Source organism: Dromiciops gliroides, chromosome 4, assembly GCF_019393635.1.
Source record: "Dromiciops gliroides isolate mDroGli1 chromosome 4, mDroGli1.pri, whole genome shotgun sequence".
Taxonomy (NCBI): domain Eukaryota; kingdom Metazoa; phylum Chordata; class Mammalia; order Microbiotheria; family Microbiotheriidae; genus Dromiciops; species Dromiciops gliroides.
Window position 1 is genome coordinate 384,082,658 of NC_057864.1, and position 27,349 is coordinate 384,110,006.

The 27,349-nt window shown below is 35.0% G+C and overlaps 1 protein-coding gene across 3 annotated transcripts in view; it reads left to right on the forward strand.

Annotated features, from left to right (window-relative positions):
* Positions 1-27,349, forward strand: part of UTRN (utrophin) — a 705,722-nt gene that overhangs the window by 615,510 nt on the left and 62,863 nt on the right. For all 3 annotated transcript variants that reach the window (XM_044001726.1, XM_044001724.1, XM_044001725.1), the window contains 5 exons: positions 145-346; positions 6,667-6,752; positions 12,645-12,802; positions 15,219-15,385; positions 19,395-19,506. In XM_044001726.1, coding sequence (XP_043857661.1) covers positions 145-346; positions 6,667-6,752; positions 12,645-12,802; positions 15,219-15,385; positions 19,395-19,506 — 725 coding nt within the window. The remainder of the gene's footprint in view (positions 1-144; positions 347-6,666; positions 6,753-12,644; positions 12,803-15,218; positions 15,386-19,394; positions 19,507-27,349) is intronic.

The window sequence follows — 27,349 nt, forward strand, 5'->3', positions numbered from 1 at the left end:
TAAATTGTACGTGTCTGAGAAGTACTACGTGTGATGAATCAACACACATATTTGGGAGGGTTAGAACTTTGATTTGTTTTGAACAATATTCCTTTCATCTAATTTGTTCATAGGTTAATTTCTTTCTCTCCTCCTTCTGATTAGTGGATCTCTTAGAACTGAACACGACAAATGAGATCTTCAAACAGCACAAATTGAACCAAAATGATCAACTCCTCAATGTCCCTGATGTCATCAATTGTCTGACAACGACTTATGATGGGCTGGAACAGTCTCATAAGGACCTGGTCAATGTTCCACTCTGTGTAGATATGTGTCTCAACTGGTTGCTCAATGTATATGATACGTAAGTTTACATGTCTTTGCAGTCTGTTCAAATGAACTCTGTTGATAAGAGAAAGTCACAAATATTTGATTTTTTAAAAATTACTGTGTTTAGAGCTGAATATTTTTTTTGAGTGATTGAAGTATTTTCCTCACCAGGATTATTGAAATGGCACTTGAATTGCATTTAAAAATTAGTATTTACAAAGAGTGAATTTATCTTTGCCATTTATTTTAGTTGTTGTGATGGTAACATCTATGTTCTAATAATGAATCCAGCTATGAGAAGCATTCATATCATTACTGGGGATTTAATTTAGCTGCTCCTGGTTACCATTAAAATCTTCTTTCTAGCTTACAGTAACACTCATCTGTAGATATTTTTATTCCATTTTGAATTAAGACAGTGCATTAGTAAAACAATCAATACTGAAAAGACCTGCTGTGGGCTGACATTTTTGACACATTAGGAATTATTCATTTTTCTAATAGGGGGTTAAAGTATGCAAAGATGAGATTTGATTCGTTTGGCTGTTACTTTTCCTCTCAAGCCCCCCAGAATCCCTTCTATTGATTAGCTGTATGATTATCAGCCTTTTTTCCCTTAATTCTATGAGACGGCTAGATAATTGGGAAATAGTCAAGTTTAGAAAATAAAATATAAATACAATAGCATTTCAAGAAAGTAAGAGGTAGTAATGCCACTTGCTCTACCTACCATTTAACTGAAAACTTTGCCATTTTAAAGAAAATGTTTAGTTACTAGAGAAACATATCCAAGTTGAATTCATAGTATTTTGGTAAATAAGCAGCAGTTGTTATTTTGAATGCTTTTAGTCACTGGAGTGCATATAACAAGTAGCATTATCAGTTACTATTATGAATAATAAATTTGCTCTTTTTCTACCAAATACCTTTGGATCATTTTAAAATGCAGTTTCGATTTCTCTTATATAATTTAGATTCTGTTGGTGTTGACAAAGATACTTTCAGTGTCCTCTTAACTATTTTGCCCTTTGCTTTGAAAGCTCTTGAATAGTTTTTCAAACAAAAATCCACGTTTTCAAGTTTTAGGTCTCAATAATAGATCAGGTACTTTGGCAGTCTCCGTGAGTCTTGTGTTTATGTAGGTGGGAGAGGAAGAATCATTACTTTGGGATCCATGGCTCTAGTACCTATAGGAAATGGAGAAGAGGCAGAGCAGGAGAGTACACATGCTTTGTTCACTAGAAATTACCCTTGGTATTTCTCTTCTTACAAATATACACTTGGGGAAAATGTTATTCAGATATTGTTTTTTTTGTTTGTTTTTTTGTTTGTTTGTTTGTTTGTTTGTTTGTTTTTAGTGAGGCAATTGGGGTTAAGTGACTTGCCCAGGGTCACACAGCTAGTAAGTGTTAAGTGTCTGAGGCCAGATTTGAACTCAGGTACTCCTGACTCCAGGGCCGGTGCTCTATCCACTGCGCCACCTAGCCGCCCCTCAGATATTGTTTTATGTCCTCAAATGATATTTTTGAAACAATCAGCTCATTAGCCAGGGCAAACAGGATTTATATAATCCTACTATTGTCATAAGAACCTAAGAAAAGCAAAATGGGCCCATCCAGTCTAATAAGCTATCCCTGATCATATACCAAAAGAATATTTTGAGAGATCATTTTACTTTTGACAGCAGCCTTCCATGGCTTCCTAAAACTCCTTCCTCTTAAAAAACAAAACCATAGGGGCAGCTAGGTGGATAGAGCACTGGCCCTGGAATCAGGAGGACCTGAGTTCAAATCCGGCCTCAGACACTTGACACTTACTAGGTGTGTGACCCTGGGTGAGTCATTTAACCCCAATTGCCTCACCAAACACACACACACACACACACACACACACACACACACACACACACCTATATTATGAATCTGTCTAATGTATTATGAATATTTAAGCATGTCTCCACCTCTGTGGGCCTTGTTTTCCTCCTCTTTAAAATGAGCGTTGGGTTAAATGATCTCAGTTTCTTCTGCTTAGATAGCCTTCCAAATCTTATTTGTACTTTCACCTGGTATCACCTTTTAGCATAATTTGTTTAATCCATTTATAGGACAGATAATATAATTTTAGACCTTAAAGGGAGCCAATCAATCTCTTCAGGTGGGGAAACTGAATCTTAAAATGAGCCAATAAGTCATTTTGACTATTACAAATGCCTAGATTAGGGGCAGCTAGATGGCGCAGTGGATAAAGCACTGGCCCTGGATTCAGGAGTACCTGAGTTCAAATCCAACCTCAGACACTTAACAGTTACTAGCTGTGTGACCCTGGGCAAGTCACTTAACCCCAATTGCCTCACCAAAACATTAAAAAAAAAATGCCTAGATTAACTACAAAGGATCTATGAAAGAAGATGCTATCTGCATCCAGAGAACGAACTGATAGATAGAAGTATGTGTAGATTAACTTTACACATGCACATATGTATGGCCATGTACATATTTGTGTCTAATGGTAGTCATGTCTGTGGTGGGAGGTGGGGAAGAAATTTATGTGATAACTTTTATCTATTTAAAGGGAATAGCAAGTTATACATAATAGATTTGCAGTTTCATGTAGAATCATCATTTGTTTTTTATTATATTATGTTATGGAAATGCTTTTTTATTCCATAAATTAATGATACAGTATATACAAAGTACTTTCCTAACTCTAAAGTTCTATGTAGCTAAATGCTACTTATCAAAAAGCCACGGGCACATAAGTTAGCGGAAGAGTTGTATCTAGTCTCTGGTTTCTTAGCCCCCATCTCAGCTCATTGCTATTTTACCCTGACATCGTTCTGCCTTTAACTAACCTCTGTATGAAGCAATTCCTCCTTTGATAGATTTTCAAGCTTTAAAGGATGTCTCTGAATTCTATTATTCTGAATAATGTTGAACAAATTCATGAATAATATATCTAATGAATAGCCCATTCTCTCATTAAATTTCTATCCTGTCTGTCTTCTCTAACAGAAAGTTGCCTTTTGTTTTTAAAATATATCCTTTGGAGAATAATCAACTGAAATTAGAACTGTTTAAATCATTATTTAAGTGCTAGTCTGAAAAATTCAGCTTATTATTTCAACATGTAATCTTCACAACCTAGGGGAAGATGTAGTTTTAATTTTAGGGTGTACATACTTCTTAAATTATTTAAAGTAATGAATAATTAGGAAAATTATTTAAACAAATAACTGTTTTCTATATCTTTTAACATCACTCTAGTGCTTAGAATAATCTCAAGCATACAGTAGACTTTTAATAAGTGTTTGTTGGTTGAATGATTTAAGATTTCCACATCTTTTGTGCAGTCTGGGAGAGCTTTTTCCTCCCTTGGCAACATATTAAACTAAAATCTTTAGGGAATGCTCAACAATGATTTTTTAGATTCTTTCTTGAGAAGTTATCAGTAAGTCACAGTTCATTCCCTCAACTTTTGTTTTGAATATTTTTCTTGCTTGAATTACCTTGTCCTTGATGCTGTCACATTCTCCTCATTGATAGTTTCCCTTGAGGAGAAGTAAGAATCAATATTTTAAATAAGAGTTCAGACACCTTTAATACAAATACAATTACAAATAACCAACTTTGGGGAGCTAGTTTGAAGCAAATATTTTGGTATAGGTCCAGCACTTAGAGTATTTTCCCTATACTTCAAAATCAAGTACAGATTGTAATTGCATTACCTCAGTTGTTAGTAATCAAATTTTGATGCTAGGAGCACAACAGGAAGGAGCTCAGTACTTTTGATTTGTATTGACTTTAGATTTGAAGGCTTTTTAGCCCATTTTCATAGAATAATTTATGAAACTTTCTTAGACCCTTTCATTTCATAAATTCCCAAACAGGTTTATTTTTGTTGTATAGCTCTGTTTCTTCACAAATTTATTTTCAAGATATTAAGAGTGAGAACTAAAGTCTCACTGAATTCAACTTAACAAATGTTAATCTTTTACTATGTGCAGAGTGTGGCAAGCTCTAGAGAATATCAAGTCAAACAATGTCACTTACCTCCCTCCCCCTCACCCCAAACCTCTACCCCATTCAGCTAGCTCCATTGGATACCTGTCACTCTAGGATCAAATATAAAATCTTCTCTTTGGCAAAAGCCCTTCATAACCTGACCCCTTCTTTCCTTCCCAGATTTCCCATACTTACACCACCCTGTGTGTATACAAGATGAATAGCTCCCCTCAACTCAATTTTTAAAATGAACTTTGAAAATTGTTTTTACATGTAATTGAGGAGGAAATAACATACTAAATTTTAAAAAAGAAAATAATAAAGACATAATAAAGAAAAAAACAAAAACAATTCCTACCCCTTCCCCCAGCATATTCTGTGATCCAGTGCTGATCCTCATAAAGGACATTGCTTCCTGACTGGGCATTTCCACTATCTCTTCACTGAACATTTCCATTGGCTGTCTTCCATGCCTGTGATACTCCCTACTTATCTTTGTCTCCTGGCTTTCCTGGCTTCTTTTAAGTCTTACCTAAAGTCCCATTTTCTACAAGAAGCAGTGGTCCTATACACACACACACACACACACACACACACACACACACACACACGCACGCACACACGCACACACGCATGCTGTCTCCCTTCCCACCCTAGACTGTGAGCTCCTTGAAAGCAGGCCCTGTTTTGTTTTGTTTTGGGGGAAAGGAGTTGTTTGTTTGGGTTTGTTGTTGTTTACCTTTCATCGTATCTTCAGCATTTAGTCCATTGTGGCTGTGTGTCACATTCTTTATGTACTGACGGATATAAAGATGAATAAGACATAGTTCCTGCCCTCATAGAGATGAGTCTTATTTGTTACAATTGCCTTTGACATATTAAGTGATTACTATGTAATGTTGAAGGTGATTTTGTATCTACCATAGTGACATCCAGGGAATTACTTGGTTGGTTGGTTGAATGAAAAGCTCACATGTGTATACATAATTTTAAAACAAAGGAATCTTATTTTGTACTAATAATGAGTATAAATTCCCAATGCTTTGCGTTTGATTTGCCAGTTAAAATATTTCAAATTTAAGGCAGTGGAAAAATAAAGCATATTGCATCTTCAAATCTTTTATGTAATTAAATTGTATTTATATTCAAATAACATGTTTAACAATATTTATTAAAGAGAAGAATGAATGCTGGTTCTAAAAACTATCTCTTAATAGAGACATAGATATAAATGTTATCACAGCCTACTGTTTAAGTACATTTGGGATGGTGTGTTATCAGCATAGTATGGAATCATTTCTTAGTGTGGATTTAGAAATGCCTTTTATATTCAAATTTTGCCAGAGATCCCCTCAATTGGAATTCTGTACCTCATTATCCAATATCCAGATTATACTGCAATAGTAGCATTGTGTTGGCAATGACAAAAAGTGACATCACTGTGTAGCTTAAGTGTTCAAAAGACTTTTGACCTTTTCTTTGGGTAACTCCTTTCCTGGTCATTGTCTTTTAAACTGAAGTCAGAGAGTGATAAGTAATTAGCCTGTCCTGGGCATTTTTAGTGACATTATTAACAGTCTACAAAGGTGCTTTAACACTCTAAATACTCCCAAGGATCTGTAATTCCCTTGGTATGAACATACCTTTGATCCACCAACATATCTCAGTACCCCCTTTATAACTTGTTAGCTGGACTTTTAGAATTGCTATGAGCAGAACCTGATGACTTTCATCATGCACTCAACCTAGGGTTCAGCTCCAAATTTAACTAGGCCGGGTATATTTGTCCACAGATGGCAAATACATAATCATCCCCTAGACAGGCTTTGATAGAGCCTGCTATGGCTTTTGCTTTGCGACCTCTCTTTCCAGTCATCTCTACACCACCATGGGCCATTGGCATAGGGTCTTAGCACTGCACTTTTTCAATAAGGGAACAACTGTCAACTTTCTCTGATACTTTGTAAAATATAAATCCCTGCAGCTTTTCTCATTTGAATGTTTATATTTCTATGTACGTAAACACTGAAGTATTTTAGCTTAAGGGGAAAGGCAGCTTAAGATTTGTTTCTATTTTATGCTTCCTGCCTAATTCTACGTAATGTGGTTTGTGTGTTCATATGGACTTGGTGAACAGATCACATTATCAAAGGCTAACATGAAGGCACACCACTTAATTCCAGCTTTCAGGGGTTATGATGAAATAAAAAGAAACTGTAGAAACAGAGGATTTATCCTCATTACTTGTTTTTGCAAATAATTATTTTTTCAAGAAAATAGATACTTATGGAAAATAAGTCTGCTGTTCAGTGATTTATTTATGTCTAACATATTGTAAATCTTATGATTTTAGAGGCCGGACTGGAAAAATCAGAGTACAATCCCTAAAGATTGGATTAATGTCTCTCTCCAAAGGTCTCCTGGAAGAAAAATACAGATGTAAGTAAGACCTTGTCTTTTGCAAATTTAAAAAGTTTTCTCTTGAGGCAGTCTTTATATATATCATGGGCCAGTTATTTTCTAATAGTGAAAATCTTGGGGAGAAAGGGTGTAAAATATGATTTCAAAAAGAAATAAATGGGGGCAGCTAGGTGGTGCAGTAAATAGAGCACTGGCCCTGGATTCAAGAGGACCTGAGTTCAAATCTGGCCTCAAACACTTAACACTTACTAGCTGTTTGACCCTGGACAAGTCACTTAACCCCAATTGCCTCATCAAGAAAAAAACTCTATTAAAAAAAAAAGAAAAGAAATAAATGCACTTTAAATGTAATTAGTTTGGGATGCATGTAGGTATGTATTTGAAACATTCTGAGTTCATCTGATTTTGGATTTGGGGTTTAGAGGAATGTGGTTGCTTTCTTGGATATCTTGATAGCCAGGAGGGTCAGTGGAATGGAATTAGGGATTTTTATGAAATGAAAAGCTGATAGCAGAATTGAGAGGTCAGATACCCTTGAAAGAGAGAGTCAACTAAGCAGTTCAGAAAAAAAGCCTTCCATTAAGACTTGTTTTGTGGAGCGTTTTTTTTTTTCTTCTCAAATAAAAATTGTTTTCAGGAGCAGAATAACAAAAAGCTATCATTACTGAAGCCATAGAATACAAGTTATTATGTATGTAGTGGGAAAGGCAAATAGTAAGGTAAGCGTTGTCATCTCCTCATGCCCAAACTGTTTCAATAGGTTGCTGGTCAATCTGCCTGCCAAAAGTGTCTCCCCCTGCTCAGTAAATTCCACTGGCCCCCTATCATCTTCAGGATCAAATAAAATAGCCTCTGTTTGGCAGTCAAAGTCCTTGATAACCTTACCCCTTCCTGTCTTTCCAGTCTTACATTTTACCCTCCTTACTCTGTTCACATCCCCAAGTATTCTGTAATACATCGACACTGGACACTTTTCTTCACACATGATCCTCTCAACTCCTAAGCATTTCCACTAGCTATCTTCAACACTTGAAATGTTTTCCCTTCTCTGTTCCTCCTGGCATCTATAGAGTCTTCCTTCAACTTGGAGCTAAAATCCTACTTTCTATAGGAAATCTTTAGTTTCTTTGTACATGGTTGTTTGCATGTTGTTTCTCCCATAGGCTCCTTGAAAGCAAGGACTGTCTTTTGCCTTTCTTTGTATCCCCAGAGTTTAGCAGAAAGTCTAGCACCTAGGAGGTGCTTAAGAAATGTTTATTCCCTGCTCCTCTAATCCCTGTCATTCAGGGCCACTCCTTGCCAGGGTGTAAATCCCTTTTTTCATACTCCATACCCTATCTACCCCATCTACCTCAGTGCCTACCTCTTTTCAAATCCTTAGGCTTCTTTTCCTGCCTCTTCCACTGTGCTCTCTATTGTTAAAAAGTAAATAAAATAAAATTCCATTTCATCCTTTATCCTTTCCTCCTTCATGTCTTTTAATCAACTCAAAGCATTATTTGAATGCCTCTGTCACGCCAGACACTATGCTGAAATCTTGAATTTTTTTCCCCGATACTCTCTATCCCCTTACTCGCCTCTCCTCTTTTCACATTCTCCTGAATCACTGGGCCAGGCACACATATAAACTGCTCTCCACTGCTCCTTCCAAATCCCTGCTTTACCACATCACTTACCAGCCTCTCCTCTTTTGAAGTTTTTATGCCATCTGATATCAGCCTGTATCGATCCTTATTGCTGCCATCTTCCAACTCTTACATCAGTCTGCCACCTTTCTCAATGACTTCAGCACCTGACTTAGCATTTTTCTCTGGGTTCAGATCCTGCCTCATATACTACTTGTATGACTATAAAAAAAATCATGTAACCTCTCTGATCTTCAGTTTTCCCATCAGCAAACTGAGACACTAATATCTGTAGTATTTATCTCAAAAGTTGTTATGATGCTCGAATCAGAAAGAGTAAGCTTTGTAGTGCCATATACATATCAACTATTATTATAGGATGAAATAAAGTCTACTGAGTTTGACATTTTATTCCCTACATATTCTAGCTTCTGTCTACCTGTCTAGCCATATTTCTCATAGTATCTCTTCCAACTGTACTGTAGAACCAGCTATTTCTCCATCCTTTCTCTCTCACTTCCCTTCATTTGTCTAGTCAACCCTTTGTAATTAGAATGCCCTCCTACCATATCTCTATGTTAAAATGCTTCTCTTCCTTCAGTACCCAGATGCCTCTTCATCTGTGAATCCTTCCCTGATCACCAGCAGATGAAACTGATTTCTCTTTTCTCAAATTTCTACTCTGTAAATTTTTTGTCTGTATTTTTTATTTGTCCTTATGACGTTTAATTTCATATCGTACTTCTTTGGGTGTTATGTTTTATACCCTCTATTAAATTATAAGCACCTTGAGGGCAGTGATTATGATCTTTGTACTGGGTTGTGCTAATATTTGATATTTAAATTAATCTAATATTTAATAACTTAATATTTAATTTTAAAATATTTGATAAATGTTTAACAACTGACTCTCCAGGAGAAATTTTTATACAACACATTTTTAAAGTTTAATCTGCATTACTACCATTTTCTCCTCCCTTAAGTCTAAATAATCAACAAAACTTTAAATCAAGCCCTGATTTGTAGTGTTTGCCACTTACTGAGGTTTAAAATGCTCACACTGAAAATTTGCAGTTTGAGCTGGCTCCACTGCTCTACTTCATATCTCTAGTGCCTAATGTGTCACCTTGAATATAATAAACACTTTCTCCTTGTTGAACTGAACTGATTTGAACTGAAAAAACGGCTGTTCTGAAGGGGAGTATATGAAATGTGGAAGCCTTCATGTGAGGCAAATTCAGTTGTCCTCTGGGCAAAGATAAGTAAATTAATTATTAAATGCCTATTGTGTGCCAAGCACTTAAGGAGAAATCAGCTTAGGGCTCTCAAATTTTGTGATTGTTTGTGTCCAAATGTTGGTATGGCATCTCATTTCTTTTTCTTTTTTTCATTGAAGAAGTGATTTTTTTTTCCTTTGAACAGATGAGACCTAAAGTGGGAATCACATTTTTTTAAAAATGCTTTTTGCTTTCCTCTAAAATCCTTTAGAAGTTTTGGGATACTATTTTACTTTATCATGTAGATACGGATACTATGACACTTTTTTCAATAAGGTCTCTTTTGTTAGCATTGATATTCAAGTCATCCTGCTTTTTAAATTCAATGACAGAGCTTCAATTCAGTCAGGGTCAATTGATATCAACCTTGGCATTGATTTCTCTAGGGTCCAATTCCATTGCCTTCACCTCCTATGAAACTTCCATTGGATTTCTTGACTTTAGCCTCTTTATATCCTTCATAAAAACCTAATTGTGGAGGTTTGCCTTTTTAAAAAAATCTGATGAAATATCTACATTTTCTCTATGCATCAAAAGTGATGTAATTTTTTAAAAAGGTGATGTAATTAACTTCAAAATGGCATATATAGCCTAAGCCACACCCAGGGCTGATATTAATAATGATGATTTTCATGAAGTATTGTAAAACAATTGATCAGCATAAACATGGAAAATGTACTATCTCCTTTCTTTAGAATATAGGAATATTTTATCCATCTCCCATTTTATACCCCTCCAATATTAATAGTTTCTTTCTGTTCCTTTTGTGTCAACTTGTTTCATTTACAAAATGGAAGATGAAACCTGCTGTATAAATATTTGGAAATAGTACTTTCATCACATCTCTTTATTACTTCATCTCATTTTTTCAAGTGATATCATATTTGTAAGGTTCTTAGTAGAGAGCCTGGCACATAGTTAACAGTATATTTATTCCCCTTAGAATATAAATATTTTTGTGAAATTTTAGGCATTTCATAAAACTTTGGTGTTTTTTTTCATCTTTCAGAAAAATAACTACTTTGTGTTAATATACAAATGTGACATCAGTATTATGGAATTATTTCCTCATGGACTCTTTGAAAATTAAGTAAATTTTTTTCTTTTTTCTTTTTCACAAACCAATTGTTAATCATGGAAAATGGAATGTAGTAATAATAAGAAGAAGAATAAATAATCATTTGCATTTGTAAAATGCTTTAAAATTTGCAAAGTGTTTTACATGTATTTTCTCATTTGATCTTCCCAATAACCCCCAGTTAGGTAGGAGCTATTATACTCCTTATTTTACATATGAGGAAACTGAACTTGAAAGTTTAGTGACTTATTTCTCCAGAGTCATACAACTAGTAAGTGTCTGGGTCAGGATTGGTACTTTCTACTCCCCAATGCATCATTAAGCTATTTATTCTGTATTCCTTGATACTTTTTGTTGCATGCACTAACATATTCCATGACTTCCAGCCATATACAACACCACCAGTTGAATACTGTTATTAAAAAGATGGGGCTTTTTTGCGTGAAAGAAGTAGTGACATAAAATATTTCCAAAATTGTATCAATATCAAAATGATATGGAAAGCATTTTTATTACAGTAGTCTTTAAATTTTAAAAAGTGTTCTAATCAAATAAATTTAAACAAATGATGATGAAAATTAAATTTATTTTAATTGAATTTCCTTTCCCTGTGTATCTTTATAATTAAAGTCATATTTCATTGTAATTACTGTGTCAATATTCCTGCACTTGGCTCAGTTACTTTGAGAGTAGAATTTTGACAATATTAGATCCATCATTAGCCTGCTTTTCATCAAGACTGATGCATGTTAGACTGATATTCAGTCCTTATAACAAAATAAGATTTCTCCTAGTATTATTTGGGGGGGAGATTTTAAGATTGTATAAGTAAATGAACAACATCATCATTTCCACTAATGGTTCATATGGAGAGCATTTATACTCGTGTTCTATGTTTAGAAATTTATTTCTAGAAATAATTTGTTTCCTTTATTGAATGACATTTTTTTGAAATTCCTCCCCACTCAGAAAAATAACTTGTTTGACTGATTTTGCTTTACTTATTGGAAATGTGGTAAACATTTTTACATCTGAAATGCTGCATTGTAGTGAAAAGAAATTGTGTTGCCAAAACTAAAAAGAAGGCGGCTCATTAATTGTTGTTGAGCCAAGATAATTAAAAAGCTGTTAGCTTGTGGTTTTTCTTTTTATGATTATAAAAGACTTAGAATTAAGGGTTTTTGCAAATTGTTAGCAATTTGTCTTTGAGATGTGTACAAATGTATTTCCTTCAATAGAAAGAACGATAGTGGTTCCTAAAACTATAGAAGATGGAAAAGCTTAGAAAGTTAACTCAGGAACCAAAAATGTTTAATTATAGTTCTTATAGGGTTTATAGTAAAGTACATGTGGTGTGTTTCCAACTGCTGTATTTGGCATCTGGAATAAAAACAGGTATGTCAGAATTTAAATGTTTACTGTTCAGAATATCTCTCTCTGACAGGTTGCAGAAGAAAATTTGTTTTGACACACTGTCTCTGAATAGGAAGGTAAACCCATATTGAGTTCATAAAACTAGGTCATAGACTCATAATGTGTCACTTTGAAAGAATATTTTTTTTATTTAGCGACAAGTTTGTAATTATGATTGGCATACAGAGTCTGATTTTCTGCAAATTAGGTATAGTTTAGCCAATTAAATGATGGTCAGATTCTACCTTTCCATATTTATGCACTATGCATTATTGAAGGGCTTCAGAGCTCATCAATTGATTTCCCTAATTCTTTGCCCTTTGAAATGTTTTGGTTTCTAAGTTGAATTATGACATAAAGTATAGTATTTTTTAATTTTTTCATATGTTTGTATATAAATCTTTCTATACATATACATATAAGTGTGTGTGTGTGTATATATATATACACAGATCATATTTGTAGAAAGAGGACTGTAAGCAGGTTGAAACTAAACTGATCTATTTCTCTGTTCCAGATCTCTTTAAGGAGGTGGCAGGACCTACAGAGATGTGTGACCAAAGGCAACTTGGCCTTTTACTTCATGATGCTATTCAGATCCCTCGGCAACTTGGGGAAGTTGCAGCTTTTGGTGGTAGTAATATTGAACCTAGCGTTAGAAGCTGCTTCCAGCAGGTAAAGCATTTCTCTTGATTATCTATCATCTCCAGCTGTGGTTCTAGAGAAATTAGTCTGCATTCACTGCCTCTATTTCTTCATCACCTACTTCTCAGCTCCTCCTTTTCTGGCTTCTGCCTTCCCCAGAGAACTTAAACTGAAGTCGAGTTACACATTCTGGGTTCCATTCCAAAGGCTTCAACTGTGACATCATTTGCTCCTCTTTAGTGAATGAATGTGTTGGACTTATAGGGATGTTGTGAGCATATTAATCTACTTGAATGTAACATATCCCAAGCTTTTCAAAGCAAAAGCATTTTGTAAATGAAAAGTAGAATCATGATCAAGGTATCATTTTGTCTTGCGACATCATTTTTCAAAAAACATTCTAAATATCAGAAAGAGGATCATAGCTCTAGGGCCACAAGAGATTTCAAAGGTTATCTAGTCCAAAACTCCCTCAGGACACTGATGCCCATAGAAATAAGACGAGTTTGTCCCAGGTTCTCACATCTTACCCAAAGAGAGCCAGGAAATCATAGATCTAGTAACTGGTACAACTAGGATCTGGACCCAGATTCAGTACTGTGGTGACTTAAGAATACTGTTATGAAACTTTATGTTACAAAAACATAGTTCAAAATTAGAAGAGCCCTTTATGTTATATGTAGTATTTATCATGTATAATTAGCATCTTCAAATGTTAGTGTTACTATTGAATATATATTAGTGTCCAAACAGTATACGTAAGACCTAGATTTTACCAAAGGGTATAAAAATGCCTGACTTAATTTGGCATAGACTTTATATTGGAGCTTAGAAATGTTACCCTTTAATGGAAACCCTTATTCAAAAAAATTTTTTATAGCAATGGACTTATTTCCTTCAGGGCAAATTTGCAAACACTTGCAATTTCCATCTTTACAAATTGTGCAAGTATGATTTGTTTTCACAAACAGGAACACAGATTACTCTCAGCAACAAGAGAAAAAATTAATCCAAACTTAATCTTGCATATTTAGAAATTATTTTATATTGGGGACGGAGGCCTGGCCAAGTTTTATAGAATTTGTTTTATAAAATAAATTCACAGAAGCAGAATTTTGTCCAGCTTCATACTGGCCTTGATCATTTAATGAAACAGGAAGAATGCTTTTCTTTAGGAAACATAGAAATTTCAAATTTCATTTGATTAAGAGAAGATAGCCGAGTATAGTTTAAATATTGACCTCAAATTTTGTTGATGCCGTTGGATATTTTGGTCATTTTAATAGATATTTAATGACCTCCAAGTTGCATGTGGTTCAAGATATTGTGAAAAGGAATAACTAGTCAGTTAATAAACATTAGTAAGTGCCTGTTATATACCAGGCACTGGTCTGAGGGCTGAGAATACAAAGAAGGGTAATAGACATTTCCTGACCTTGAAGGGTAAAAACAGGATAAATATGAAATAATTTAAAGAGGGATAGTAATAAAACTAAGAGGGATTGGGAAAGGCTTCCTGTACAAGGTGAAATTTAAATCGATACTTTGGAAAAGCCAAGGAGTCCAGGAAGCAGAGATTAGGAATTAGAGAATTATAGGCATGTGGAGGGGGGAAGGGCATAGCCAGAGAAAGTGCCCTTAGTGGATAGATGGAGGGTTGTTGTTGGAATAGCAAAAAGGTTGCTGTCACTGTGTCAAAGAGTACATGGGGATGGCTAGTGAGGGGTAGTGGTGGAAAGGGAGGAAATGTGTAAGACTTTTAAAATGGAGGCTATGGGGTAGGTTATAAAGGCTTTGAATACCAAATAGCATTTTTTATTTGATCATGGACATAATAGAAAGCCACTGGAATTTCTTAAATATGGGGGTGATATAATTGGACTAGTGTTTTAGCAATAATTTTTTGTTTTGGTTTGGGTTTTTTTGCGGGGCAATAGGGGTTAAGTGACTTGCCCAGGGTCACACAGCTACTAAGTGTCAAGTGTCTGAGGCCGGATTTGAACTCAGGTACTCCTGAATCCAGGGCTGGTGCTTAATCTACTGCGCCACCTAGCCACCCCCGCTTTAGCAATAATTTTATGTCACTTTTTATATGTATTAAACATTAATCCTAAGTGATAAATATTTTCTTCTCATTCTATTTGACTGTTTCTATTCTTACTAGTTATAGAAATGTAAAATTTTTGCAGAAGAAAGAACCTTACTGATCCTAAAACCCAGCCTCCTGTTTCACTCATCAGGAAATTGAGATCAGAAAAAATAGAGTGATTTGTGCCCAGAGTCACTAAACTTTTCTCTGTCGTCAGTCCCAGGGTCTGCACAATTTCAAGGAACGCCTATTGAAATTGTGATAAATGTTGACACAAATGTTAAACGTATATATCTCTGCTTCTATTTAAATTATTTATTTATTTTTAAATCCTTTTCTTAAAAAAAACCCAAACAGAATCACAACAAGCCAGAGATCAGTGTAAAGGAATTTATAGATTGGATGCGTTTGGAGCCCCAGTCCATGGTATGGCTGCCAGTTTTACATCGAGTAGCAGCTTCAGAGACTGCAAAACATCAGGCAAAGTGCAACATCTGTAAAGAATGTCCGATCGTTGGGTTCAGGTAAGAGAAGCTTCACGGTCAGATCTTGGGTTTTATCTGTGGTGTGCACTTCTCTATGGTACTTGCCCTTCTGTCTTACTTTGGTACTCATTCCTTAGCCATCGGGCTTACAAGTTCAAAGTATTTCTGTTAGAACTGCTGTGTTCCGGTATCACTTTGTGTTCCGGGACCTTTACACAGGTTACAAAAGCATTCATGCATGGTTACTCCCTGACTGACAGTAGAAACAAAACAGAACAAGAGCAATCGCAGCCCTTGCTGGGATTTGATAGGCTGTCAGAATACAGAGAAGCTGAGGTATTTCTGACTCTTTGTGACTGAGGCCTTTAGATTTGTTGCCAGTGAAAAAGAAGTAACTTATAAATGCAAACTGAAAAGTACTAAAATGATATTTAGCTTCTCTTTAAACGTTCCTTTAAAGAAATGAATGACCCTGCTCCTCAATATCTTGTTTTGAGCAATGTTAAACGATATCATTAAATGTAGAGAGTGTGCCAAAAATCATTGGGTTTTTTGGTTTTGTTTTTTTGATGAGGCAATTGGGGTTAAATGACTTGCCCAGGGTCACACAGCTAGTAAGTGTCAAGTGTCTGAGGCCGGATTTGAACTCAGGTCCTCCTAAATCCAGGGCTGGTACTTTATCCACTGTGCCACCTAGTTGCCCCAATCATTGGTTTTTTTGACCCCTCCCAGCCAAAGCTAGGAGTGTCCTGGAGTCACCTTTCACTAGGGGGTGCTGATTGTTAAATTTTCAGTATGAAGGTTTATACTTCATAAATTTATTGTTTTGTTGACTGTCTACCCTTAAGAAATAAAAGTATGTATGCATATGTATTTTTCCACCTAAAAGCCAGATAATCAAACATTTACCAGCGTACACCTATATCACTCCATAAACATCTCTTGAGCTTAGCAGTAGTGCAGTAGAGGGGCAGGGAATGAAGTTATCACCAGAATGGAGGCCCAGTGACTATTGTTTGTTTCATAGTGTTTTCAGTCATGTCCAACTCTTTACGACCCCATCTGGGGTTTCCTCAACAAAGATACTGGAATGGTTTGCCATTTCCTTCTCCAGCTCATTTTATAGATGAGGAAAATGAGGCAAACAGAGTTAAGTAACTTGCTAGTAAGTTTCAGTTACTGGACTTGAACTCTGGTTTTCTTGACTCCAGGCCTGGCACTCTATACTCTATGCCACCTAGCTACCCTAATGCCTAATGATTGTAAGAGAATATTAAGAGCAATAACAGTAACAATAATAAATTGGCATTTATGTAGAGCTTTAATATTTGAAAAGTACTTTACATCCATCATCTTGTTTGAACCTCCCAACACCCATGCCTAAAGCAAATTTATCTTCATTTGTCTTTGATTTGACCCTGGTATATATAGCTTGCTATAGTGATCTTTTCACAAGTCCCCTTCCAAGATAAGAATTCATCAAATATGTCATTGCCCAGAGAGATTATTCTAAGAAGCTTATTCAGGTTTTTCCACATGCCATTAGAGGAGGTTAACAGTGAAAATTTAATTTGGAAACATAAAAATTGCAACCTCAGAATTTTTAACAGTGCCCCTCAAAAATTCATGCACACAGCTCCAAGCCCCAGGATTAGTCATCAGAAACAACACACAAATTTGTATGTGTGTGTTTCTGTGTGTATGTATATATGCGTATGTGTGTGTGTGTGTGTATATATACATATGTGTATGTGTGTGTGTGTATATATATATATATATATATATATTCTAATGCTTCAAGACATAGTTAGAATCCTAAAAGTAATTCAAAGTTAGCAGTGCCCTAGACCAAAACTTCTTAAACTATGGGTTGTGACCTCATATGGGGTCGCATAACTGAATGTTGGGGTCGTGAAAAATTTGGCAACAGTAAAAGGTTATGTATACCTATTTTATATACCTATGCATCAGAGTTGTGTAAAAATTTCTCAGTCAAAAAGGGGTTGTGAGCATTAAAAGTTTAAGGAGCCCCGCCCTAGATATTGTAAATAATGTTATGTTTCATTTAATAAGAATCAGTGCTACTTTTCATTAATAGTATGACTTCTGACCTAAAAGTCAATGTGTATATATGCATTATATATATATATATATATATATATATATATATATATACACACACACACATAGTAAGTCTATGTGTGTATGTATATACTAGTCTAGTATGTATATGTTTGTGTGTGTATTCCTACATACTTGTCTCAATAATTCTACTAAGATAAAACATTCTTCAAGTTATCTTTTGGTATGGAACACTTAAACTCTCTTATTTGCCAAGTATCATTGAAGCCAAAATGGGCACCAGTATTCATTATCATACAAGATTAACTTTCTAATGAACTTTGAAATCAATGGTGTTTATTGTGTGCTTCCCTTTTTTATATCAAATACATAAAGTAATTTCTTTTTTAGAAATCTTAACAAGAAATGAAAAAGGATCACCTTGATGGCATTTACAAATGGTTAGGCAGGTTCTATTGAAGTATGTGATAAAAGGATTGCCTCGATATAGAAACAGGTTGGGTGAATGTAAGATTATTTCTTAAACACCCTTTCTATGAATATTATAAATAAAATAAATATAAATTATTTTGTTATACATAAACCAAAAATACATATTTTAAGTAATACCATGAAAATAAATTATACTATAACAAAAATGTCTTTGGCATTTTATTTGACAAGGTGTCATGATAAATCAAGAAGTGTTATAAATAAATGTAGCTTATCCTTTCAGGTAACCAAATTGTGTCACCTCCAAAAAGGATTACTATAAGGTTTCCCAATTGTTTTCCTGATCCTTTTCTAAAACACTAGGTAGTGGACCTTACATCTCTTTTGCTTAACAAGGCTTTTACTTTCTTAGTTGAATCCAATATTCCTGTCATTCGTCTTTGTTTCTATTTTCCTGATGTTCATCTTGTTGTTTCTATTAGTCATTAAAACAAAATTGTACTGAAGATGTGGCCAAAACTATGGTACTCATTTAAACTAACTTCTCAAAAAGCTCTTAGAAGTAACTTTTCTTTCAGAACAGTAAAATTAAGTTACAGCATCTCTGTCCAGTGGAAAGAATAAGCGCTGAATGTCATTTACACGCCAAAGATTTCAAAGCATTCTTTCTTTGTTAGTATATTTTGGAATTAAGCCTTCTTTCAGGCTTTTCTTCACGTGTATTTTTTTCTCCTTTTCACAGAATTCATTCCAGTTATTTTAATTTCCAATTATCATATATTTTTGAAAAGAGAAAAAGCTATTCCAAATATCTGACTTAATTTAAATATCCATATCATGGATAATACTGTAGAATTAGATCTTTTATGGACTTTGAAACCTATCTCATGAAATCCCTTCTGTTTATAGATGTGCTAATTTAGGCATAGGGGATTAATTGAATTGTCCAAGGTCACAAAGGTACTATCAGAGGCAGAATTTGAACAACCCAGGTAGTCTGACAAGTGCTCTTTCCACTAGAACATGTCTACCAAGAAGAGCAGCCTTCTTTGAATCCGTGAGAAATGTTCTTAGCAAAAGTATAATTCATCCTTCTACAAGTTCTGAATATATAGTTAATTATAAATCTGTCTTTACTTTTGCCCAGACATTTTGTCTTCATATTCAGAATCTTACAAAATGTTAATAACATGCAGACATTGGCTCCCTTAATGTCATATTTGAACATATGGAAACTGGTGTACTGTCTTGAACTTAAGTATTTTCAACCTTTATATCCAACCATTTCTAGGAAATGGTTTCTTTAATTGCCCTTGAAATATTCAGTGTTCCCTTTTTTCTAATGAGTAGCTAGCTAAGTCAGTACAAGGGTCCCACTCTTGTTGGAAGTGCTATCTGATATTTGCCATGCTGATTTTGAGAAGTGACATTTCTTGTGGTAATTTATCATACTATGCTGAAATATGTTACCCATCAAAGGGTACGAATTAGAGGTATGTCCACTAATGAGTTTAATTCTTCTTTTCATATCCAGGTATAGAAGCCTACGGCATTTCAACTATGATGTCTGCCAGAGTTGCTTCTTTTCAGGTCGAACTGCAAAGGGTCACAAATTGCATTACCCAATGGTGGAATACTGTATACCTGTGAGTACTGATTCCCTGGAACTTTCAGATAAGTTGTTCTAGAATTACCCGGTCCAAGTCTCTTTTACTTTAGACTTGATAAATCAGATTGCCTTCCTCCTATTTAGAAAAGTTAATCAAAGTTTGTTTACCTCTGTTTATTCAACTAAACACACATACACACATACATGTTTGGCACTCTTCAGTTCACAGAATAATTGTTGTGCAGTTATTAATCAGAATTAACATATTGAGCTCTGTTACTCTGTTGCTTTCAGAAGATTTCTCGGTAGCAACCCAAACCTGACCTATATAAAAAAAAAATGATTTCAATAGAAATTCTCTTTCCCTTTGATTCTTAAGCATGAGTAATTTTCTCTGAAATTAGATGGATTCAAATGGACTTTATTTTCTGGTGACATCTGTTTTTTAAAGCTCTGCTTCTAATTGTGAATCAAAATGATTCATGGAGATATAGAACTCTCCTTTGATTTAGGGTCCTAGGTGCTCTTTCACGCTATATAAAGTTGAACTTCCTGGGAAACTTTTGTACATCTCATAAAACATAAATACACAAAATACACATTTTTCTCAAATAAAAAGAAATAACTATCATAAAAATTGTGGGAAGAGGGGGCAGCTAAGTGGCGCAGTGCATAGAGCACCGGCCCTGGAGTCAGGAGGACCTGAGTTCAAATCCGGCCTCAGACACTTGACACTTACAAGCTGTGTGACCCTAGGCAAGTCACTTAACCCCAATTGCCTCACCAAAAAAAAAAAAAAATTGTGGGAAGAAAATTGTAGAGGATGTTTCCTTAAATTGACATTTATTAATTGTCTACACAGGAAAGTAAGCTTTGCTGAAGAAAAAAAAATTCCTTTTTCTCTATCTTTTTAGCAGAGCAAATATAGCTATTTTTCTCAGATTCCTGGAGGCAGAATTCAGGTACATCTTCTATATAATGGTATCTTAAAATTCAACCTAGTGATTAGAAAAATCTAACGAAAAAATGAAAAGTTTATAAATTAAAATACATAAACATGCTTTTTAATGGAAAATAAACCTTAAAGCAAAAAAAGATTGTGTGCTTTTAAAAAACAAACAAACTAGTTTTAGATTATTTTTAAAGACATCATAATAATATGTTTTCTCATTCTCTTTATTAGCTGTCTTTTTATTCTTTTCCCAAAGTCCCTATTATTCCTTTGTAACGAATGAAGGAAGAGTAGGACTCATCTCCTTTGGAAAGAAAAACACAGAAAATCAATCTTGCTCTCACTCTTGGGTGTGTGTGTGTGTGTGTGTGTGTGTGTGTGTGTGTGTGTGTGTGTGTGTGTGTGTTTGTCTGTCTGTCTCTCCCTCTCCCTCCTTGCTCCCTCCCTCTTTCTCTTTTCCCTTTCCTCTCTCCTTTTACTTTACTTCCTTTCTGTCTTCCCTCCCTCTCCTTCCCACTGCTTACTATGATGCCTGGAACATATTATGTGCTTCTTAGTATATACTGATTAATGGATTAATACACTCACACACACACACACAAAGAAAAGAGTAGCACACATTATATTCTGTAGGGGCACAATCTTACAACATGAACTCCTTAGACTATCTGTCTCAGTCAGAGATAGTTCCCTGCAGATGGCTCCTCAGTGAAGCTCCGCAGCACTAGCTAAGGCAGAAGCCCAAGAAAACTTCCCATACTGGATTTTTACAGCCACTACATTACTGTCACTTCTAGATGGCAGGTGTTGCCCTCCTCCAGGCATGATTTCACCTGTGAGGCGTGGGCTTGTAAATTTTGCAGCTATGGTACCCAGTGGAGACTAGCAGGGAATAATAATTCTAGAAGACACTGTCACCTACTGTGCTGAGATTGCTATCGAAAACTGAGGACACGTCTGTTCGAACAGATAGGCTAAATTTGAAAAGTTGCCCATAAATTAAGAAGCAAGTCTCTAATTTATGAATTAGCTAACCTTTATTCCCTTTGAAAGAACAGGCCTGGCATATGCTTAAATCAAAATATTTGTGCCCATGGAAAAAGGTCATATCAAGTTGTTGAATTTTTATTTTATATAGATTTTAAGCTGAATTTTATAAGAATTTAGTTAAACATTGTTTTTCATAGTTTTGTTTTGCTTGATTTTTTTCATTGTCTGAAAAACTTGGTCCTTTCTTCCTACAATCTTAGAAATACTTTGAATTTTTGCTATTTTCCTTTTAAGTAAAATATATTTAAGGTTCATCTGTCTTTTACCCAACAGTTCAATAAACTGATTTAACATCCATCTAAGAAAATGCACACCAATATAGGGATTTTTAGTGTGGAGGTAATAAGAACTACATGAATGCTAAATTAGATTAGACTGCCAACCTTGATTCCAATCTGGCTGTTATATAACACACCTTCATTTGTAGTTAGGAAAATGCTTCTTTCCTGTCACATGCCTGAACTTAATTTCAGTATTGCCTTTAATGTCTTCTAATCACTAAATCTGTCTACTAAATCTAAATGTTTATGTTTTCTTCATGGTTTTCCATAGTTTTGCTATTTAACATTATCTTACTTGAAAACAACTTCAATTTTTAAAAAAATTAGACGTAATGAGATTAGGGCCAAATTTGGGGAGGTGTTTTTTTTCATTAAGAAAATTGTTTTTATAATATTACATGAGGCAATATGATATAATAGATAGAGAGCAGGTTTCCTGCCTCCAATACCTACTGTTAATGTGACCTTGGCCAAGTTACTTAACCTCTTAATTTTCCAAACAACTCCCTAATGCTCTAAGTTGCAGAGAAGGTGCCACCCTCCATTGGTTGGGGGAGTTTCCTCATATTAGAGAAGTCTCAGTTATTTGACTAATTTATAATTTCATTTTAAGAGTATTCTTCCAAATTAGCAAATTGAAACAGAATTGTAGAATTAATCAGGCTCCTCAAGAAATAAATAGCAGTAATGGTTATATTCAGCTCTGGTGAGCACATAACTATGGTAGCAGATTCCATTTTGGCACTGCATTTTAAGCAGGATAGTCACAAGCTGGGGGGCATCCAGAGAAGAAAAATGAGGATGCTGAAGTCAATCCCATATGAAGGTGGCTTGAAGGAGCTAGGATTGTTAAGCCTGAAAAAAAAAAAAAGCGTCCAGGGACACAATACTTGTCTTCAAGTATTCGAAAGCTGTAGGATGGAAGAGAGATCATACTTGTTCTGATTGGTCCCACGGAGCAGAAATAAGTACAGTGGTTGGAAGTTGCAAAAAGTAAAATGTAATATGTACATAAAGAGTAACTTTCTGGGGCAGCTAGGTGGTGCAGTGGATAAAGCACCGGCCCTGGATTCAGGAGTACCTGAGTTCAAATCCGGCTTCAGACACTTGACACTTACTAGCTGTGTGACCCTAGGCAAGTCACTTAACCCCAATTGCCTTACCAAAAAAAAAAAAAAAGAGTAACTTTCTAACAGAACTCATAGGTTGTAGATTTTGAGCGGAAGCTAACCAATAGTGAGATGACCATCTTGGGAATGGTAGTGGGTTTCTCTTCATTTGACAAGCAAAAGCTGGATCCTTATTCCTCCATTTGGATTAGACATCCCTTCTGTTTCCAAAATTCTGTAAAAATTCAGACACTTACATAATTTACATGATGAAAGATTAGACATTGATCCTGATGACTTAATCAGTCACTTATTTTTGAAACTCATTTCTCTCTTCCTGATAGTTCTTTTAGCACATGGCATGCTACTTGTCACCTTTAAGTGGGTTTAAAATTCTATGATTCTATAATATAGTGGTTTATATTTATTGTAAACTTTGTCCCATGAAAACTTAAATTTAAAATATCACCTTTGGCAAATCCATAATGGTCATGTATTTCTAAACTGAAGATGACCTAAGTGTTATTCAAGAGTGTGTATGTATGTGTGTTTGTGTATGTATACACACACATATATGTTCTGTTAATATTTGATTTGTAAAGCAGTTAACTAAAATTATCTTTCTCTAGAGAAGGGATAGATAACAGGATAGGCAAAGTATAAGAAAATGTTAACGTGATTGAAGGGAGCAGCTAGGTGGTACAGTGGATAAAGCACCAGTCCTGGATTCAGGAGGACCTGCGTTCAAATCTGTCCTTAGATACTTGACACTAGTTGTGAGACCCTGGGCAGATCACTTAACCCTCATTGCCCTGCAAAAAAAGAAAAAAGAAACCCTGGACAACAACATGATTGAAGGTTTAAGTCTTGTGTGGAATACATACACACATATGAGAAGCAATGAAATTTACCACATTGACTATTTTAACTTCTCTAGAGCAAGCTGTTTCCTAAAGGTTTGTTTTTACTGGCAGTTTGAGTTTGGAAGTAATTTCCTCGAGTGTGCTTCATGCTGTTTTCCCATTGTTATTTCTAAACAGCAAAGCATTAATGTATAGGTGATCCCAAAGATATTTCCATCAGTTACTATTTTTTAATTCTCACAAAGCAGATTCTTTTTTTTTTAAAGTCAGCATTCTTTTCTCCCTTGACAAAAGGAAAAAATGAACCACCCAATGAAGAAAGAAGATATTTAAACTGAGAGATCAAAATTTGTGTTTCATACTTTAGAGTGATTAATTTCTCCTCTAAAGCTATTCAGAAACAACTAGAAATCCATATAGCTATCAAAATCCTTTCTTCTCTATATCATTATGTCTAATCAATGCAGTGTGATGCTTTTATCTTTTTGTTTTGAAAAATCACTGCATTTTATATTAAAGTTATGATTTTGAGGCATTTGATTGGAATATATACCAAATTTACAGATTTTTCTCAAGTCATTTGCAAAGATTTTATATTCTATAATACTTTCTTCTCTCTATCTCTCCAGGTAGACAAAAATTAGTGCAAATAAGAAACTAACCCATGATTACATCCTTGAAGGACACTTCCTCCTATAAACATGAAATATATTATTTTAGCAGCTTAATATTATCTGAGTATCAGGATCATGTTGTGTCTCATAGAAGGTGCTTGGCATCTCTGTTTTTGAGAACAGTATATGTAGTACACAGTTCTTCTTGATTATACCCTCCAAGTCATGCTCCCAGGTTTGGTCTTAAGGGGACAATGGCCCTAGCTTCTTTGTATCCTTTTGGTATGCTGTCCTCAAACTACAGTTTGCTTATAGCCCATCAGTGTAATTAACTTTAGTAGTCAGCCAGAAGATACAATTTGCTCAAAGCGGTGGTATTTATTGAGATTGCAATCTCCCACAACTTTGTGGGCACACATAAATCGCACTAGTAAAGGAGCATACACTCAGAGAAAGGAAGACAGTACATACTTCTGGCTCTCAAAAGCCCTGACATCCTTTCCTTTCTCTTCTCATGCTGATATCCCTGGTAAAGCTCACATCCTTCAGAGGTATATCTGACCTCTTTGGTTTTTTGGTTTTGTTTTTGTTTGTGGGGCAATGAGGGTTAAGTGACTTGCCCAAGGTCACACAGCTAGTTAAGTGTCAAGTGTCTGAGGTCATATTTGAACTTAGGACCTTCTCTGGTGCTTCATCCATTGTGCCACCTAGCTGCCCCTATCTGACCTCTTTGGAGAGAACTTAGTTTCTTCAAAGGCCCCTGGGGAGCATGGCAAATACTGTGACTAGCCGATGACTTCTTGCCCTCTAAGTCCATCAAATTTGACTGAACAACTTCTTATCATGTAAAGGAATAACAATGTACAAACACTGCTTTGCATCTTGTTATTCTTTAACACTTCTTTGTCTCTGTTATATCCCCCTCTCTGGCTTTAATTTCTTTTTTTAAAAATTAAGTGTTTATGGATTTTTTTGTTTGTTTCTTGTGTAACCATAGTTATCTTAAGTATCCGTGCTCCTAACCCTGCCTAGGGAGTCATTCCAAATAAGAAATAGTATTTTTAGAGGGAAAAAAAAAATAAGTTTAGCTAATCAAGTAATTGAAAAAGTTTAAAAACATTCAATGTTTAACACCTATGGACCTCTTCCCATCTCCATGAAGGGGTAGGTTGGGGATGTCTTCATGTTTCATCTCTTCATGCTTGATCTTTATAATGTTGTTATATTTACTTCATTTACTTGTGATTTTGGGGGGGTGTATCATTCTTTCCATTTACATTGTTGTAGTTACTGTGTGTAATGTGGTTTTGGCTCTGCTTAATTCATATTGCATTTTATTTGTGCCAAGAAAAAATTGTTGGGGCAGCTAGGTGGCACAGTGGATAAAGCACCGGCCCTGGAATCAGGAGTACCTGAGTTCAAATCCGGCCTCAGACACTTAACACTTACTAGCTGTTGTGACCCTGGGCAAGTCACTTAACCCCAATTGCCTCACTTAAAAAAAAATTGTTAGCTTTTCCTTTAAGAGTGCCATATTTGGAGGGGTACATGTTGGGAAGAGTGAAGTATAGTCATTGCTAGAAAAGATGACCAGTGAGGCCAGGTTTCAGTGAGACCTACTGGATGGAAGTGGTATGAAAGAAAGGTATAGAATGAAGGAAATTATAGAGGACATAGTAGGAGATGAGTGGGGTAGAGTTTAGGAGGATGAGGATGAGAGAGGAGGAGGTGGAGTTTGGGGATTGTTTGCTTCTATGTGACCAATAATTGAGTAATACAGAGCTATGGGAAAAGACATGCAGGAGATTATCAGCTGTACGGTTAACAATGAATGACCACTGAATAATAACATCCATAGTCTCCTACAAGTGTTGTTACCTCAGTATACATATTGATGCTTTTTAAAATTCCCTCATCTTCTACTTCTCCTTCTACTTCCTCTGTCTTCTTAAATCCTACAACCTTCACTCCACCTCAGCCACACCCTCTGGTGGTAATACCCTGGAACTCACCATTATTCCTTAATGAAAAACTGATCCTATGAAATGGCACTTATAAAGAATCCATAAATAGGGAAAGGTGGATCTTATAGAATAAAAACAGTGTCAGGTAGATATGAATAAAAATACAGACTGAAATGAAGACTATATATCTGTGTGTATATATGTGTGTATGTGTGTGTGTATACACACACACATATCTTAAGTCATATGTACTGACAACTAGAAATATAGGCTGGGGCCATTTGCAAAAGTTGTTAAAAGAAAAAGCAGAAGCATTTTCATTTAATCTTAGATGTAAAGGAAAGCACTGAAGATTGTTGAGTAGCAGAGTGAGATCTGTTTTAGACCTCATTTAATATAATGTGTGTATACACACACATACATACATCTATATATGTGTATATATACATATATATATAGTCTTCATTTCAGTCTGTATTTTTATTCATATCTACCTGACACTTTGTATTCTATAAGGTCCACCTTTCCCTATTTATAGATTCTTTATAAGTGCCATTTCATATGATCATTTCATCTAACAATATTGTTTAAACCATAGGGTTAGATTTCTGTTAACTAATGTCTTCAAATCTATTTCTTTTAATAATCTGCTCAGAGCAATAATTTACTTGTTTATCTTGCTGTTAAATATGTTGCTGTCTAAATGAGCCATTTTTTAAAAGCACCAAAATTATTTCTTTACTGTAAAAATCTTCTTGGGTATAAGTTTTTCCTGTTAGTACTTATTATTATTCAGCACATATATTTAATATTTATATTGTTTTATTATATGTAGTGTAGCTTCCTAATACATATTTCTAGACAGTATATATGTTTTGTAGGTACCTTATCCAAAATCATAATTGCAGTTTCTGTTTTATGGGTTACAAAGAATCACAATGCTTTTTCTTCTAGCCTCTTTCACTATATATGTTAATTTCACTATATATGTTCATTTTTTTGTTCAGTTCTCATTGTTGGGCTTGATTTTTTAAAAATGTATTCTGC